The 17,751-nt window shown below is 40.6% G+C and overlaps 1 protein-coding gene across 1 annotated transcript in view; it reads right to left on the reverse strand.

Annotated features, from left to right (window-relative positions):
- The window catches only part of LOC126334831 (actin-related protein 5-like), a 191,340-nt gene that overhangs the window by 157,331 nt on the left and 16,258 nt on the right, over positions 1–17,751 (reverse strand). Inside the window, exons 3-4 of the mRNA XM_049997491.1 lie at positions 9,067–9,283; positions 6,324–6,613 (exon numbers count right to left, since the gene is read on the reverse strand). Of these exons, the coding sequence (XP_049853448.1) occupies positions 6,324–6,613; positions 9,067–9,283 (507 nt within the window). The remainder of the gene's footprint in view (positions 1–6,323; positions 6,614–9,066; positions 9,284–17,751) is intronic.

Below are 17,751 nucleotides of genomic sequence, written 5' to 3' on the forward strand. Positions count from 1 at the left end.
CACAATAATGCGAGATTGGAATGCGATGCGTGGACTGTTGCAAAACAGCGACCACAGAAACGGTAAATGTTGGTGCTAAGCTCGCATTGGGACACTCATCAGTGCCTACGAGTGCAGCAAAAACATAAATAATTTCATCAAGACAAAAACTGACGTGTAATGGAAACAGTGGCGCATCAAAACTGCATTCACGGGAGAAGATCCATGCCATGTATTCTGCAGGACAGTGCTAGCTTGACACTCGGAAACTGGTGAAAACTTAACAATAACTGTCGCACTAATAAATGCTTCTTTCCCACTAGCATAACCATCTGCAGTGGGAAACAAATATTACTTTGGTTGTGTGTATGTTTCATGTACTACGTCGGAGATGCGTAGCAGAGCTGACTCCTGCCAACAAGCGCGGGGGGCGAACGAATATCATCCCACTCCGCCATGCCCGGGCGAGACAGAAGCGCATTGCCAACCGTGCAGCCGATCAGCTGATTCTGACGTTCCACGACAGCGAGAGACACGCTGGCGTCGAGCGGGTGTTGACCTCTTTGCAGCCGCCGTGAACGCTGAGCACCGAACACACCACCCGGCACCGTTGCGAGCTAAACGTCATGCCGTAGACCATCAGCGACACCATATTCAATAACGACGATATATTGTTATGATTACCTCATTTTTTGCATAGTGCAACAAAAAATTATCTGTAATGTATGCACATCCTGTACTCCAATGACATCCCACAAACAATTAAGTGAAAGTAACCAAAGCAGTTAGTCTGTCGCTCCGCCGAGGTTTTCCCCAGGGTTTCCCTACGGCCGCGCCAAATGGGGAACGAACAGTTGACACCCCTGGGACTTCAAGTACTACAGACTAACTCGTGATTGTATACCCTTGAACACTGCAAAAGTTGCAACCCTAAAAAGAAGCAGCCGAAATGAAACTAATTGTATTCTATGTCATTTTCTTTTGAACATGACTGTATACGTAACCAATTGTATATTATATAGTTACGTAAATAACTTCATCTATATCACACTTTGTGTGCAACAAACCTCAGTAATTACAACAGTTTAAACATACAATGTGACACATGTAGACTGTGAAGGAAAAATCTGCTTGTGGACACTGTGGACATGAAATAGGAAATATTTATGTCAAAAAACACGAACATTTTTTATGACATAAGCATTTCGGGGGGCAATACAGCGTCCCAGTGGTATATTACGAAAAGACTTAAAAAACAGTATTTATAATGGAGATAGACTTAAAAATTGAAAAATATATTGTTATAATGTAGATGTAAAATAATAATTTCTCTGTATAGGTTTCAAGTGCAAAGAAATATAACTAAATTATCTAAAGAGACGACAATATATGCTCTTTTGTTAATTTTTTAGTTGTCTTCACTACTTCTCTTGTCGTGATTGTGTATAGATGGACATCTTTCGAGTGCTGGCAAATGTAAGCATATTTGTATGAATTAAGCAGATAATATATTGATCTAATATTATTGTGTACTTTTAATTTGTAAGAGGTGATCCCGATTTCAAGTCCGCCTTCCTTGAATTAACCTGCATTCAAGTAATTTACAGTTCAACAATCGTAGCGGCCGATGCAGCCATTGACGCCATTACGTGGCGATATTAACTTATGGAAAATTAGCGGAAGCAAAAACCTCGCCCGCTATTAACATAATATTAATTTTTCTCCACAGCCGCCCGACGTTGCAGAAAATACGTAGCTTTAAGATTCTTATTTTCAGTACCATAGCCGAGAGCCAGAGCCAGGACTCCGACTACAATACAGTGGTTAACGGAGGTAAGAAAAAAAACACTCTCGCGCGTGTGTGGGCCGCAATTGAAATTAATAACTAAAGATTTCTTGCTTTAAAGTGAACTGACTAGCCAAGAAAATTAACATGAAAAGTTTATTCCATTGTTCAGCTTGTATGCTTGTTTTAAGATTCAGCAAGTCTAACATTCATTAACGTAACAAATAATTTGAGATTAATATTGTTAAAAAGGAGAACTTCAGGAAAGCATTTAATCGTAAATCAAAATTCAATGAAATATCATTTTTAATTAAGGCCCACCACGTAAGTCGGCAACAATAAAAAAAAAATAACAATAATAATACATTAAATTACAGAGCCTCAATATTCAATACATATATTTAGCATATAAATTTACATACTTCTTTTTCTTGTTACCACCACTGTGCATAGAGCTTGGTATGACAATACTGGTTCCAGACCACCCCTCTACTGCTCACGCAAATTATTCTTATCTGCTTCAATCCTCTTGATGCAGGATTCTTGGTGCACCGCGGAAGGATGAGCAGACGGGTATGGTCGATGTGAATGTACAAATAAACTTTGCTAAACTTTGGTTTCTTAATGCAATAATACCAGCTTCTCATTGCAGCACACAAAACCACATGACTACACAGTCAGTCAGCAAATATGTGATTAAGAGGGTATGCAGTGTTGTTGTTGTTGTTGTTGTTGTCTTCAGTCCTGAGATTGGTTTGATGCAGCTCTCCATGCTACTCTATCCTGGGCAAGCTGCTTCATCTCCCAGTACCTACTGCAACCTACATCCTTCTGAATCTGCTAAGTGTATTCATCTCTTGGTCTCACTCTACGATTTTTACCCTCCATGCTGCCCTCCAATGCTAAATTTGTGATCCCTTGATGCCTCAAAACATGTCCTACCAACCGATCCCTTCTTCTAGTCAAGTTGTGCCACAAACTTCTCTTCTCCCCAAACTTATTCAATACCTCCTCATTAGTTACGTGATCTACCCATCTAATCTTCAGCATTCTTCTGTAGCACCACATTTCTAAAGCTTCTATTCTCTTCTTGTCCAAACTAGTTATCGTCCATGTTTCACTTCCATACATGCCTACACTCCAAACAAATACTTTCAGAAACAACTTCCTGATACATAAATCTATATTCGATGTTAACAAATTTCTCTTCTTCAGAAACGCCTTCCTTGCCATTGCCAGTCTACATTTTATATCCTCTCTACTTCGACCATCATCAGTTATTTTACTTCCTAAATAGCAAAACTCCTTTACTACTTTAAGTGTCTCATTTCCTTATCTAATTCCCTCAGCATCACCTGATTTAATTTGACTACATTCCATTATCCTCGTTTTGCTTTTGTTGATGTTCATCTTATATCCTCTTTTCAAGGCACTGTCCATTCCGTTCAACTGCTCTTCCAAGACCTTTGCCGTCTCTGACAGAATTAAAATGTCATCGGCGAACCTCAAAGTTTTAACTTCTTCCCCATGAATTTTGATACCTACTCCAAATTTTTCTTTTGTTTCCTTTACTGCTTGCTCAATATACAGATTGAATAACATCGGGGAGAGGCTACAACCCTGTCTCACTCCTTTCCCAACCACTGCTTCCCTTTCATGCCCCTCGACTCTAATAACTGCCATCTGGTTTCTGGACAAATTGTAAATAGCCTTTCGCTCCTTGTATTTTACCCCTGCCAACTTTAGAATTGGAAAGAGAGTATTCCAGTCAACATTGTCAAAAGCTTTCTCTAAGTCTACAAATGCTAGAAACGTAGGTTTGCCTTTTCTTAATCTTTCTTCTAAGATAAGTCGTAAGGTCAGTATTGCCTCACGTGTTCCAACATTTCTACGGAATCCAAACTGATCCTCCCCGAGGTCCGCATCTACCAGTTTTTCCATTCGTCTGTAAAGAATTCGCGTTAGTATTTTGCAGCTGTGACTTATTAAACTGATAGTTCGGTAATTTTCACATCTGTCAACACCTGCTTTCTTTGGGATTGGAATTATTATATTCTTCTTGAAGTCTGAGGGTATTTCACCTGTCTCATACATCTTGCTCACCAGCTGGTAGAGTTTTGTCATGACTGGCTCTCCCAAGGCCATCAGTAGTTCTAATGAAATGTTGTCTACTCCCGGGGCCTTGTTTCGACTCAGGTCTTTCAGTGCTCTGTCAAACTCTTAACACAGTATCTTACCTTCCATTTCGTCTTCATCTACATCCTCTTCCATTTCCATAATATTGTCGTCAAGTACATCGCCCTTGTATAAACCTTCTATATACTCCTTCCACCTTTCTGCCTTCCCTTCTTTGCTTAGAACTGGGTTGCTATCTGAGCTCTTGATATTCATACACGTGGTTATCTTCTCTCTAAAGCTCTCTTTAATTTTCCTGTAGGCAGTATCTATCTTACCCCTAGTGAGATAAGCTTCTACATCCTTACATTTGTCCTCTAGCCATCCCTGCTTAGCCATTTTGCACTTCCTGTCGATCTCATTTTTGAGACGTTTGTATTCCTTTTTGCCTGCTTCATTTACTGCATTTTTATATTTTCTCCTTTCATCAATTAAATTCAATATTTCTTCTGTTACCCAAGGATTTCTAGCAGCCCTCGTCTTTTTACCTACTTTATCCTCTGCTGCCTTCACTACTTCATCCCTCAGAGCTACCCATTCTTCTTCTTCTGTGTTTCTTTCCCCCATTGCTGTCAATTGTTCCCTTATGCTCTCCTTGAAACTCTGTACAACCTCAGGTTCTTTCAGCTTATCCAGATCCCATGTCCTTAAATTCCCACCTTTTTGCAGTTTCTTCAGTTTTAACCTACAGGTCATAACCAATAGATTGTGGTCAGAGTCCACATCTGCCCCTGGAAATGTCCTTCAATTTAAAACCTGATTCCTAAATCTCTGTCTTACCATTATATAATCTATCTGATACCTTTTAGTATCTCCAGGATTCTTCCATGTATACAACTTTCTTTTATGATTCTTGAACCAAGTGTTAGCTATGATTAAGTTATGCTCTGTGCAAAATTCTACCAGACGGCACCCTCTTTCATTTCTTACCCCCAATCCATAATCACCTACAATGTTTCCTTCTCTCCCTTTTCCTACTGACGAATTCCAGTCACCCAAGACTATTAAATTTTCGTCTCCCTTCACTACCTGAATAATTTCTTTTATCTCATCATACATTTCATCAATTTCTTCATCATCTGCAGAGCTAGTTGGCATATAAACTTGTACTACTGTAGCAGGCATGGGCTTTGTGTCTATCTTGGCCACAATAATGCGTTCACTATGCTGTTTCTAGTAGCTTACCCGCACACCTATTTTTTTTATTCATTATTAAACCTACTCCTGCATTACACCTATTTGATTTTGTATTTATAACCCTGTATTCACCTGACCAAAAGTCTTGTTCCTCCTGCCAGCGAACTTCAGTAATTCCCACTATATCTAACTTTAACCTATCCATTTCCCTTTTTAAATTTTCTAACCTATCTGCCTGATTAAGGGATCTGACATTCCACACTCCGATCCGTAGAACGCCAGTTTTCTTTCTCCTGATAACAACGTCCTCCTGAGTAGTCCCCTCCCGGAGATCCGAATGGGGAACTATTTTACCTCCGGAATATTTTACCCAAGAGGACACCATCATCATTTAATCATACAGTAAAGCTGCATGTCCTCGGGAAAAATTACGGCTGTAGTTTCCCCTTGCATTCAGCCGTTCGCAGTACCAGCACAGCAAGGCCTTTTTGGTTAATGTTGCAAGGCCAGATCAGTCAGTCATCCAGACTAGTGTTAGCTGTTGAAAAATAAGACTGTTGGGTATCAGCTGTCAAACACACAATGTAGTATCTTCAAATGAAGTGAGGGTTAGGAAATGGTGGAAACAAAGCACTGATAAAATAATAACACTATGAGAGTAAAATTAAATATAGGTAAGTAAGTGTGTGTGTGTGTGTGTGTGTGTGTGTGTGTGTGTGTGTGTGTGTGTGTGTGTGTGTGTGTGTGTGTGTGTGTGTGGAGGGGGGAGGGGGGAGAGGGGGGGGGGGGGGCAAGTGCAACTTTTATCAAAAAAGTTACATTGAAAAGCTCAAAAACGATACAAGCTAACCATTTATCAAAAGGAATATCCACTTTAGGAAACTATAAAATAACAAAAGTAGCAGAATAGCTGGCTGTTACTTACCTTCAAGAGGCAAAATTCTGAATTTCGAACAGATGCATTTGAAAGGGAAAAAACATTTCCTAGCTTTTGTAACTATTAATTGTGTTTTCACACAAAGGAGGAGAAATTGGAGAAGATTAGAAAGGAGGAGCAAGTCACCCAGGCCCAGGATGAGAGGAACCCTCCAGTTGTGAGAATAAAGGGACACAAAGATCACTTTACCTTTAAATGTGTATCAGCTGGACTAGGATTTCGCCTCCTAGAGCTAATAATTATCCATCAGGCAAATGACATAAATTATGACAATATTTAGTTGACTTTATATTTTTATCGAAGACTCACCTCTGCACGGCTGGGTGTTATGGCATTCAGGTGACCTGGATACTTTAACTGAAGGAGCCGGTGCAAGTAACTTGTGATCTGGCTACCTCCAAGATTCAGACGCCGTGCATGTCCCGTGTCAACGGTCCCATTCACTACTGGCAGCACATGAGTGGTATTGTGCCCACAGTTTACAACTAGCACTGTAGCATCAGCTGTGGCTTCACCATTTCGGCTCAGAGCAAACAGTGCATCTACTCCATAGCAAACACTGGGCACACCATAGCACTCAAAGAGTAATTCTGACATCACTGGAAAACAATGTAAAAGTATCAATGAATATGGCAAAATTTTTTAAAAAAAGGAACAACATCTGAAGAATGTTATAAAGATACTGAAAGGTAAAATGGGAAACCAGAAGCAATAAGTTAGTCAAAATTATATATATATTTTTTTTTTTAATTTCTCTGTCATTGCAAGTATTACACACCTAGATCAGATGTTTCTATGTATAATTTCCCACCACCTGCTTTCCTTGCTATTGTTCATGAAAGTGATATATTGTGAAAGTAAAAGAAGAATCTTCATGGTAAATGTAACTTTTATGTTACCTATCATTCACAAAGAGTCACCAAAAAGCAAAGAAAGAGCAACAATAATTACTAATCTCAAACTGAATGTCCCGAAGGTACTGAAAGTGTCTCTATAGAAAGATCTTTTGAAAGGATGTAATTGAACGGCACTATGACTGCTGATGGCAGTACGGAGGAGCAGGTCTCAAAGCCAGGAAATAGTTAATTTCTGCCACCAAAACAATTGCAGAACACTCTATAATGCAGAATCATGAACATATTCAAAATATGTAAACCCTTTTCAACCGCAGGTGTGGGTGAGTGCGTGCATGCTGATAGTACAACAGTGTAGTAAGCCACTCTCATTAAGGAACACTGGATAACACAACAAACTCTTGACCACAGACACACAAAGACAGCATACTGCAACACTCCACTGACAACATAAGAGTGGTCACCTAATATTTTCATTGTAATTGCTAAAAGCTGTGGCAGTCCCACACCACAAGAACACCTCTCTCTCTCTCTCTCTCTCTCTCTCTCTCTCTCTCTCTCTCTCTGGTTGTATCAGTTTTTAGACAAATTCCATGGAAAATTTCATCAAGGGATGTGGGGAAAAAAGCCTTGCAACAAGTGTTGTAAAGTCACTGACACACACTTCACGCCCAAATCATTATATTATGTAGAAAAAAAAGGCATTGAAGTTGTCAGAATTAAAGGCCATTGGTTACTTCATGTATGAAATACTGGTAACAATGCATAGAATTCATTTTATATGTCATGTTTATGGCAATGGAACTTTCCTTTACACTATATCAGGAGGCATTTTTTCTATTACATTGTGCATGAAACATCACATCAACATACCAATTATAAAAAACAACCACAACTACAATTACAGCTAATCCTTGCAATAATAATGTGGCTGTTAACAATAATGAAACTAACAGCAACATGAACTTAGATCAGCAGTAATGAAGACGGAGTTCAAAATGCTTCTGTTTCATTCATAAATAACATGATGGCTAAGAGATAGTGTGAAAGAGCTGCTGCAAGCAAAAGGATCAGATGATTAGGATTTAATATCTCGCTGACAGCAAGATCGAATGGTAATTTAGTTGGACAAGAATGAAGAAGTGAGTGTGTGGCTACAATTGTTTGTTTTGTTTTATTCGACTGAAAATATGAACTGATGTGATCAAACAGACAAATGGCAGCATCTGTTACTTAAAAATTTTCATCTTGCCACTGACGATTATGTCACGTGACGAGGGCCTCCCGTCGGGTAGACCGCTCACCTGGTGCAAGTCTTACGATTTGACGCCACTTTGGTGACTTGCGCGTCGATGGGGATGAAACGATGACGATTAGGACAACACAACAACCAGTCCCTGATTGGAGAAAACCTCCGTCCCAGCCGGGAATCGAACCCAGGCCCTTTTGGATTGACAGTCTGTCGCGCTGACTACTCAGCTACCGGGGGCGGACATCTTGCCACTTACATTAGTTGTAAATAAAAAATGCAGTCCTTCTGATGGTTCTTGAGCAGTCAAGAAAGAAGGCTCAAAGGAATGAAACCGACAATTCACCAAATTTATCACTGACCAAATATTTATGAAGAACTGAAAATACATTCCTCTTAGAAACCACAACCTGGATGCCAATTTTTGTCTTTCTGCCTGCAAAATGTTATCATAAAATACAACGCAAAATTGGAGAGCTTATCATATATCATGGCAAAAAAAGACAACAAAAGTTTCCATAAACACTCTGAATGGCTTAACTCTTAACAATCCATCGAATTTCATCTGACAATGGTAGATTTTAAAGTATTTGCTCATTTGCATTGTCTTCCAATTTATTCCTTTATTACAATCTTCTACCCATTTCATGTTTACATGTACAAATATCATCACAAAATACTAATGATTGTACAATAAAAATTTGTGCATAGAACATCAGAAAAACCCTTAACATATTTACATTTCACATTAGAAAGATGCCCTAGACTTTGTGACCAAGGGTGCAATGAATGTTCCACATTTACTATGCTCATATGAAGGCTAACATAAGTAGCACAGGTCACACATATTCATTGTACATACCCTACCTGACAAGCCAGCAAAATCAAATTTCATGAAATTGAAATTTATAAACTTCCAGAACACATGAAAACAAACTATAATACATACACTGCCTTGAGTAGTTTGGATTTAGAAATGCTTCTGTCATAACAATTGGATGATCCACACATCCAACAGTGTCAATTCCAAGATGTGTGAAAATATGATCAAGAATCTGTTCCTGTGCCTCAAAGTGAGTGACTACATTTCGATCAAATTGTGTCTTCAGTTGAAATCTAACAGCTTCAACATTACTAATGTCGTTACCCACTTGGGTGTCACCATCCTGAAACAATCAACAAACAATGCTAAGATTAATAACTCTGTTTTAAGTTACCCCCAAGTAACAATTGTGTGCTACAGATCAACAGTGGTTATAAACTAATCAAACAAATGCAACTCAGATATGGAGATACGTAAGTGAAATTTTGTTTTATACATTAACACCCAAACAAAGAATATTTAGAAAATTAAATATAATCCTGCTATAGTCAAATCTTATTCCAATAGTTATTCTATTCTAATAGTTATTGTCCCACAAAATGACATACTGTGGGAGTTTCAAATTGTTCCTAACTTTTCAATGGTTAAGCTATATTCCCAATTTAAAGTGTAGAATGCTCTGTGTACACTGTAGTTGTCTGCGTAGAGAATATCATTCCAGAATTAACTCAATCACTTGGAATTAGAGTCTCCAGAAAGTAAAGTGTTCTCTCACTTTATTTAATTCTATTTCAGCCACCTAAGAAAATTTGCTGTCTACAAAATGTGCATCATTATGCACCTGAGGCCTAGTTGAAGGATTGAATTCTGCACTGGGTTGCAGCTACATGGAGTCAACAAAATTTGATAGGTTCTGTGGCAAGAGCTGTATTTTTTCCCCCATTTTACCACCAAAATAGAGTATGAATGAAAATTATTTTCACACAGTACTTGAGATAGTGATGCCAATAATCTTAGTCTGATACATTTTTGTACAAACAATGTTGTTAACATAGCACATCAGTCCCTGAACTATTTTTACAATTTAGTTACACAGTGAAGGTTTTCGCGCTGTTATTATTTTGGGGCGAGTAGAAATTTGAGATTGTAAAACAAAAAAAACTGATCCTCTATTAGTGGAGATACTACAAAAGTTAAAAAACTGAGGTTGTGGAAGGAGGAGATAAAAGGCTTTGGGTCTCCTGGATTCAAAAAAACATGTTTTTTTTCTGCAAAATGCATAGCTGAATATATATGCTGGCAAATATGTCGGTGCAATTAGATGTCAGCTGTTCAAGTAACTATAACTGCATATGACTAGATACTCAGCCAGTTACACACAATATGATCTCTGGTGTACCAGGAAAAAACAAACATTTATTAACCAATAAACACAGAATAGATACTTGATAAGACCTAAGGCTAGTTAGCCCAAGAACTGTTTATCATCGTCAAGAAAACTACCATTACATGTAACACTCATGGAATGTTGAACTGAACACAGAGAACAAAACAAAACCCAGCACCTCTGACAGTTGGTGCATGAACTCTTTGGCAGCTGACAAACACAACAGTGGACGGTAACTGATGATCTTGTTCCCCACATCAAAAGCAGTGGAGTATCGTCCAAAAATCTTGCTGGAAAGTGGACTCGGTGTCCGGTGTTTGCCGTACATTCAGATACCGAGTCTGTTTTGTGTGGCTGCAGCTGTGTTTGAGGAAGCAGCTCAGGCTGATTGTATATGTTGGCCGTACTTCTGAAAACATGTAAGCAGGTTTCACCCTGTAAATCAAGACTGTGGTAGTTCTACCATTCACTAGAATATCCAGAATTCATGCTCCTCTTTCAACGACACAGCGTTCGCAAGTGCAGACATCCGTAGTACTGGTTTGAAACAGTCTTTGTCCTACATGACACATGTGCACATTTTAAATCATGACAAATGTCAGATAGTCTTACGCCATGTGTGGATGCTTGATGAGGATGAATGTGAGCAATGAAATCTTTCAGGTGACAAACAAACTCTGTTTCATTGCTAGGAAGCTGCAAGGAACTTGGGTTGATGAATTTGCTAGGAAGTTGTAATGCTCTGCAGAAGAAAAAAGTCCGGTTTGTAAGGATTGCGAAGACCAAGCAGGAACATAGGTAGGACTGTTGTCCAACTGGTCTTATGAGAAACAGTGCAACTTTCAAAAAACAGTGGCAACATTCAGTAACGGTGTTGCGCGCTGGGTGGTAGCTTGTTGTCCTGTGACAAACAGCGCCACAGAATTGGCTAAGTTGAGTAAATAATTCTGATTTAAATTGTGGGCTGCAGTCTGTGGCGATGTGCAACACACAACTGAAGCATGAAATCCAATTCACTGCAAACACAAAAGCTAGGGTTTCTGCTGAAATGTTGTCAGCTGGTATTTCTTCTGGCCAAAAAGTGAAATAGTGCTGACCATTTGACAGAACTAGTGGATCTTCAACACTTATCTGGAAAATATTCCACTGTTGCACACACGACGCGATATCTTGCTGCAGCACTGAATACATGCCCAATTCTATGCATGACAATCCCTTTGCCTGCTATGCCATACAAAACATTCTAAAACAAGGGGAGCTGATGATCTATTGCCACAGTGACAAAGATTGTGCAGACTGTCAAAAGCACATCTGCAGAATGCAGGTGGCAGAAAAGGATGAGGCCTTCTACTGGAAATATCACAGTATAGCTTCACCTCTGCACCAGGAATGCCGACCAATTGTAACTGTAGGGTGGATGATGCGTGCTGCGAACCCAAACCAGGCAGTCTGTTATCACATTGTCAATGGCTGAAACATGATAGACATCAGTGCTGAATTGGGCAAAGAACTCTCTATGAATACTGACATAATCAGCATTTGTTGTTGTTCTGAAGCATATACCAGCAGTTTGGGATTGGTAAAAATTGTGAACACTCCGACTTCCAATTGGGGGCAGAACCATTTGGTCAATTCATGAACTGCATGAACTTGACAATTGTAAGGGTTCTATTTTTGCTGCAAAGTTGTGACAAGAAGGAGAGTGATTTCCAAGCACCACTGACTAGATGTTCTAATGCTGCACTGATAGGACACTGGCTAGCATCTACCACCACTGCAAGAGGTGTGTCCAATGTGGAGTGTGCCAGGAGTGTGGCATTTGCTATGCTTTGCTTTGCTGCTTCAAAGGCAGGGTTCATCGCATCTGTCCACTGGACAAGAGAATTTCCGATAGTTTTAGGTCCAGAAAATGCTGCAGTCAATGGTCCTTACAACATGGCAGCACACAGCACATGAGGCCTGTAAAAACTAAGCATTCCTAAGAAATGGTGTAGTTCCTTGAAGGTTACTGTACATGGAATCTTCATTATGGCTTCTACTTTTCAGGAAACAGTAGTGAGCCTGCTGGTGAATCATATGGTCCATGATGGTAATCTGTGATTGGCCAAATACACTCTTGGCAGAATTCAATACCATACCATGATGCTGTTTTGCATGTGGAAAAAAGACAAGGATATCATCTAGGTAGGCAAAAAGGAACGACAGTCCTTGCAGCATGAAGTCAGAAAACCTTTATCATGATTATGCAGCAATGCTTAGACTAAACGTCATGGAGAGACTCTCAAACAATCTGAATGGCACAATTATGGCTGTTTTCAGGATGTGCTCATCTGCCACACGAATTTGCGTGAAGGCCTTTACGCAGTCTAGCACACTAAAGACAGTTGCATCATGCAGAGCATAGTTTTAATCTCTTAACAGAGGTACTGGATATCTGTCTGGCACTGTATTTGCATTAAGTGCAAGATAATCACCACATGGCTGCAACACTTTTTGGGCATTAGATGGAGAGGTGATGACCACAGACTCCTCGGCAATCAGGTGTTAATCACCTAGGTCTGCACAAAACTGGTGGGCCATAGGTCATTCTAATGTAATGGACAGCATTGTGATGTCCCACTCCTGAGGCACACCGAAGTTATGTTATAGCTGGAAACTGTTCAAGTAGCTTGGTGTATTTACAACTTGCCACCTGGACAAGCTTGGCACTGCGAATCATTGTGCTTTGACAGAATCTGGCAATTGTAAGGTCAATGCTGCCAATGAGTCTTGCATTCACCACATGTGGCAGCAGATGATAATGCACCAGGAAGTCTTCTGGTTAGGGGTTCTATGATGTCAGCAATGGTGAAATTTCAGGTGAAAGCACAGCACAGTGTCAAGTCCAACTCAATATGCTGAGAGCACAGATGAACTGTTTGCTGTGAAGAGGCAGAACAAAGTCAGTTGGTGGTAACTGTACAATAAGGTGTGCTGATAAGTGCACAAGTCTGAACCAGTGTCAAAAAATGGTTCAAATGGCTCTGAGCACTATGGGACTTAGCAACTGAGGTCATCCGTCCCGTAGAACTTAGAACTACTTAAACCTAACTAACCTAAGGACATCACACACAGCCATGCCTGAGGCAGGATTCGAACTTGCGACCATAGTGGTCGCGCAGTTCCAGACTGAAGTTCCTAGAACTGCTCGTCCACACCAGCCAGCGAACCAGTGTCCACAAGAAATTTTCGTTCCTTCTTCTGACTGCTGATAAAGAGATGCTGAGACTGCAATCCGCAATTGGAGACACATACGTACAAGTGCCAGTGGTGTTTGGGCAAGCACAAGGTGTGGTGCACTTGTGTGACTGATCCCCAAACTTCCTACGATACCTGCAAGTAGGTGGCTGCGCTGTGCCACTTGGGGCAAGGATTTCATACAGGAATGGATTAATGATTTCTTGCAACAGAGTCCCATAGTTGTAGGAGTTGTGATGAGACAGCAGTTCACTAATCTCTTTAGAACATGGTCAGTCTTATCTCAAGGCAAGCGTAATCTGCGTGTGTCTCCACTGACGAAAAAGTGCTTTACATGCCACTGCCACTTCACTGATACAAGTCCACCTTATTGTGTGTTGTATCCTATCTGCCAGATCCACAACAGCATCTAATGGCATTTCCATTTGAGACACTATTCCAGTTTTCTTCTGAGCTGGAAAACTGCTGCTCCACCATGTACATAGTAAAGTAGCAGGTACAGTGCTTACATCAATTTACTACATAACTGCCTCAGATACTGTGGCGGTTTTTCTGTAACCTATATCTTCTTGCATTAGGGGTTGTCATACATGCTCCTCTTGTGAGGCAGAAACCATGTGAGGTAATTTCTGGCCTTGATTTTGTCATAGTATCTCACTCATGAGATTCATTATTACATTTTTGACTTCAGATATGTAATGATGATCGAGCTGGCTGACCAGCAAGACAAACTTGGATGAAACTGTAGTTATTCTCGTGTAATGAAAGCTAGTTCTATCTGTGTGAATTATAACGCAGGATTATGGGGACAGAATGGAGGCAGTCTCACAGTGAGTCAGCATACTGAGGGTACTTCAAGAGGTCGGCGTGTCTTGCATTTCGTGAAAAATCTTTATTCACTCTCGAAAGTCAGTCCTGCTTCTTTTGGTTATGTAGACTGAACACACAGGCTGAGATCATGTCAGGGTCACCAATGTCAGCATAATTACATGTTAGCCATCTGAACAACTATAAATGTGCATTCCAAGATACTCTGCTAACTATAGGAAACATGAACTTCAGAGTACCGGGAACAAATCAACATTTATTAACCAATGCACACAGAACATACAGTTGACACGTCCTGAGGCTAGTTAGTGCTACAGAAGGGTTTGACAAGAACTGTCTATTGCTGCCAAGAAACTATCATCATACACAACATTCACGAAAAATCAGAGAACAAAAAAAAAAAAACCCTTTGCCCTGGCTGCTGGTGCATAAACTCTATGGCAGCTGACAAACACAACAGCTGATGGTAACTGACAATCTGATTCTCTAGTCAGTCATATGTGTTTACAACAAAGACACAGCTGTTATGTTCATTAAATCATGTAACCGCAATACCACGTTCTTGGGTACAGCACAACTTTACATTTTTTAATGATGTAATAAAAACGGATAAGTACTTGCATCTTTTACATATTCCGAAACTCTCTCTGCATTATAGTTCTTTTATTTTCTATATGTTTGGAATAGTGTAATCAGAATCACTGCTGGCATTATTGTTTCACGTTGAACTGCCATTATTCTGCATCCGACCCATGATGTGTGACTTGACACCTAGTGAGTGTTTCCTGCTGCAAGATAGAGGCTACAAAAGATCAAATAAAATATTTGTGTATCTCTGCATAAGTATACAGATTTACAATCGTTAAAATAATGCACCACAAAGGAATTATCTGAATGGGATATAAATCGATAGGTGCGTTTTACATCTACATACAAATAAATTATTGAACTTCAGGAAAAATATATGGTTTATTCAAGGGAAACTGACTGACAATAATGTGTTGATCCACCTCTGGCCCTTACACAAGCAGTTACATGATCAGCATTTATTGATAAGGTTATTGGATATCCTCCTGAGGAATATCATGCCAAATTATGTCCAATTGGTGGGTTACATCATAAAACTCCTGAGCTGATTGGAGGCTCCTGCCCATAATGTTTCAAATGTTCTTAATTGGAGAGGAGATCTGGCCATCTTGCTGGTCAAGGTAGGATTTGGCCAGTACGAAGGCAAGCAATAGAGACTCTCTCTGTGTGCGTGCTGACATTATCTTGCTGAAACGTAAACCAAGCCTGGCTTGCCATGAATGGCAGCAAAATGGGGTGTAGAATATTGTTGACACAGTGCTGTGATGTGGAGGGGGCAGGGCATGGAAAAGGGGGGGGGGGGGGGGGAGGGATGACAACCAAGGAGGTACTGCTATGAAAAGAAATTGTACTCCAGATCATCACTCCTGGTTGTTGGGCAGTATGGTGTCCGACAGTCAGGCTGGTATCCCACCGCTGACTGGGGCATCTCCAAACACGTCTTCACTTGTCATCGGAGCTCAATATGAAGTAGAGTTACTCACTGAAGACCATTCTACTCCAGTCAATGAGATTCGAGGATGAAGACATTTCTGGAGATGTCCCAGACAGTAGTGGAATATCAACCTGACTTTTGCCTGCCTTACGGCCCAACAACTAAGTGATGGTCTGGAGTGCCATTTCTTTTCAGAGCAGGACCCCTTTGGTTGTCCACTGTGTGCCCTCCCCCCCCCCCCCCCCCCCTCCAACCCCAAACAGCGGCATAGGTACATCAACGATATTCTATGCCCTGTTTTGGTGCCCTTTTTGAGCAAGCCATCCTGGCTTTACATTTAAGCAAGATAATGCCCGTCCGCACACAGTGCAAGCTTCTACTGCTTGTCTTTGTGCTTGGCAAACCCTATCTTGGCCAGCAAGACAGCCAGATCACTCCCCAATTGAGAAAGTTTTGAGCTTTATGGGCAGGGCACTCCAACCTGCTCAGGATTCTGGTGATCTAACGTACCAATTGGACAGAATTTGGCATGATGTCTCTCAGGAGGACATCCAACAAATCTGTCAATCAATGCCAAGCCAAATACCTGCTTGTTGGACCAACATGTTACTGACTTCCTCAATCTGTGAAGCTCTATTTGTTTAATAAATCATCCAATTTTTCTGAAATTGTAAGCGTTTGTTTGTCTGAACATGTACATCACAGCTAGTGATTTCTGTCCCATTTGAGTAATTCCTTCAAGGGTGTGTCTTTTTTGTTTTAGAGTGTATTTACGAACATTTTTTGTATAGCTTTTACTCTCTTAGTCGCAGGGAGGGTGGGTAGTAAGGGATTTCCCCCAGCCCCCCCCCCCCCCCCCCGACGCAAAAAATTAAAAAAAAAAATTCCAGACTTACTTACAGAATGCTCGTGGTGGTGACGAATCAGCGAGATGTTTATCCAATCTTTAACCTGATAATGTAGCTAGCAGCACAGCATGTTATGTTGTATAGTGTAACAATAAGACTTTGCAAAGTAGAAGAAAACATAGGATAGATTGATTATTTAATGCAACTGTGACAACAAACAGTGTGATGCTTGATATTCATGCATCTGGGACACCTTGTACAGACGAGTCAACTTGCTAGGTGCTTTCCTTCCAGGAGTGTGTTGTGCACTACATTTTGAATATCATCCTTGCTAGCATTTTATTCTGTGGCCTTTGAGGCAGGCAAGCAAACTGGGAGTGGCTGTCACTCACCACCTGCAGTGACAGTCTCTGTCAGTTTCTGTAGCCTCACTGACTTCCCCAGGCAACACTGCATCTGCACAATGCCTCCCTGGCGGCCTCGCTGACATCTGCACACCAAGCTCCTGCGATCCACTAAGCCATCTCAGGGCCAGCAGCCCCCATTCCATTTGTGATCTCACCTCTGTGACCTACATGAATAAAGAAATAATTCACTGAGGATGTCTCCACTCTCAGCCCGTATCCAGGTGAAGGAAGCAGTGCTGCATCCTGGCCTTCCATTAAGTTGATTCTTCCATTACTGTTGGTGTCGCTTTCCAGTCCAAAAATCACGTAATCAGAAGCATTTACTGCAATGTCAGCTGCCATTCATCAACAGAGCACTCTGGCTGCAATATTAGTGCCAGCTCTGACTTGCTGTTTCCACAGCACGAGTGTGATGAGTGGGCTTTATATTTTAGTGGCCTCTTTGTTTTGTTCTTGTGCCTGAGCATGATAAGAAGAAATATGTGCATAGGAATGTGCAGGCACAATTTGTGAAACTGAAGGCCTGCAGTTTAGGGGAAACCATTAGGAGCACTGTTTATGACCAATTAGATGCCAACAGTG

The sequence above is a fragment of the Schistocerca gregaria genome, chromosome 2, assembly GCF_023897955.1.
Source record: "Schistocerca gregaria isolate iqSchGreg1 chromosome 2, iqSchGreg1.2, whole genome shotgun sequence".
Classification (NCBI taxonomy): domain Eukaryota; kingdom Metazoa; phylum Arthropoda; class Insecta; order Orthoptera; family Acrididae; genus Schistocerca; species Schistocerca gregaria.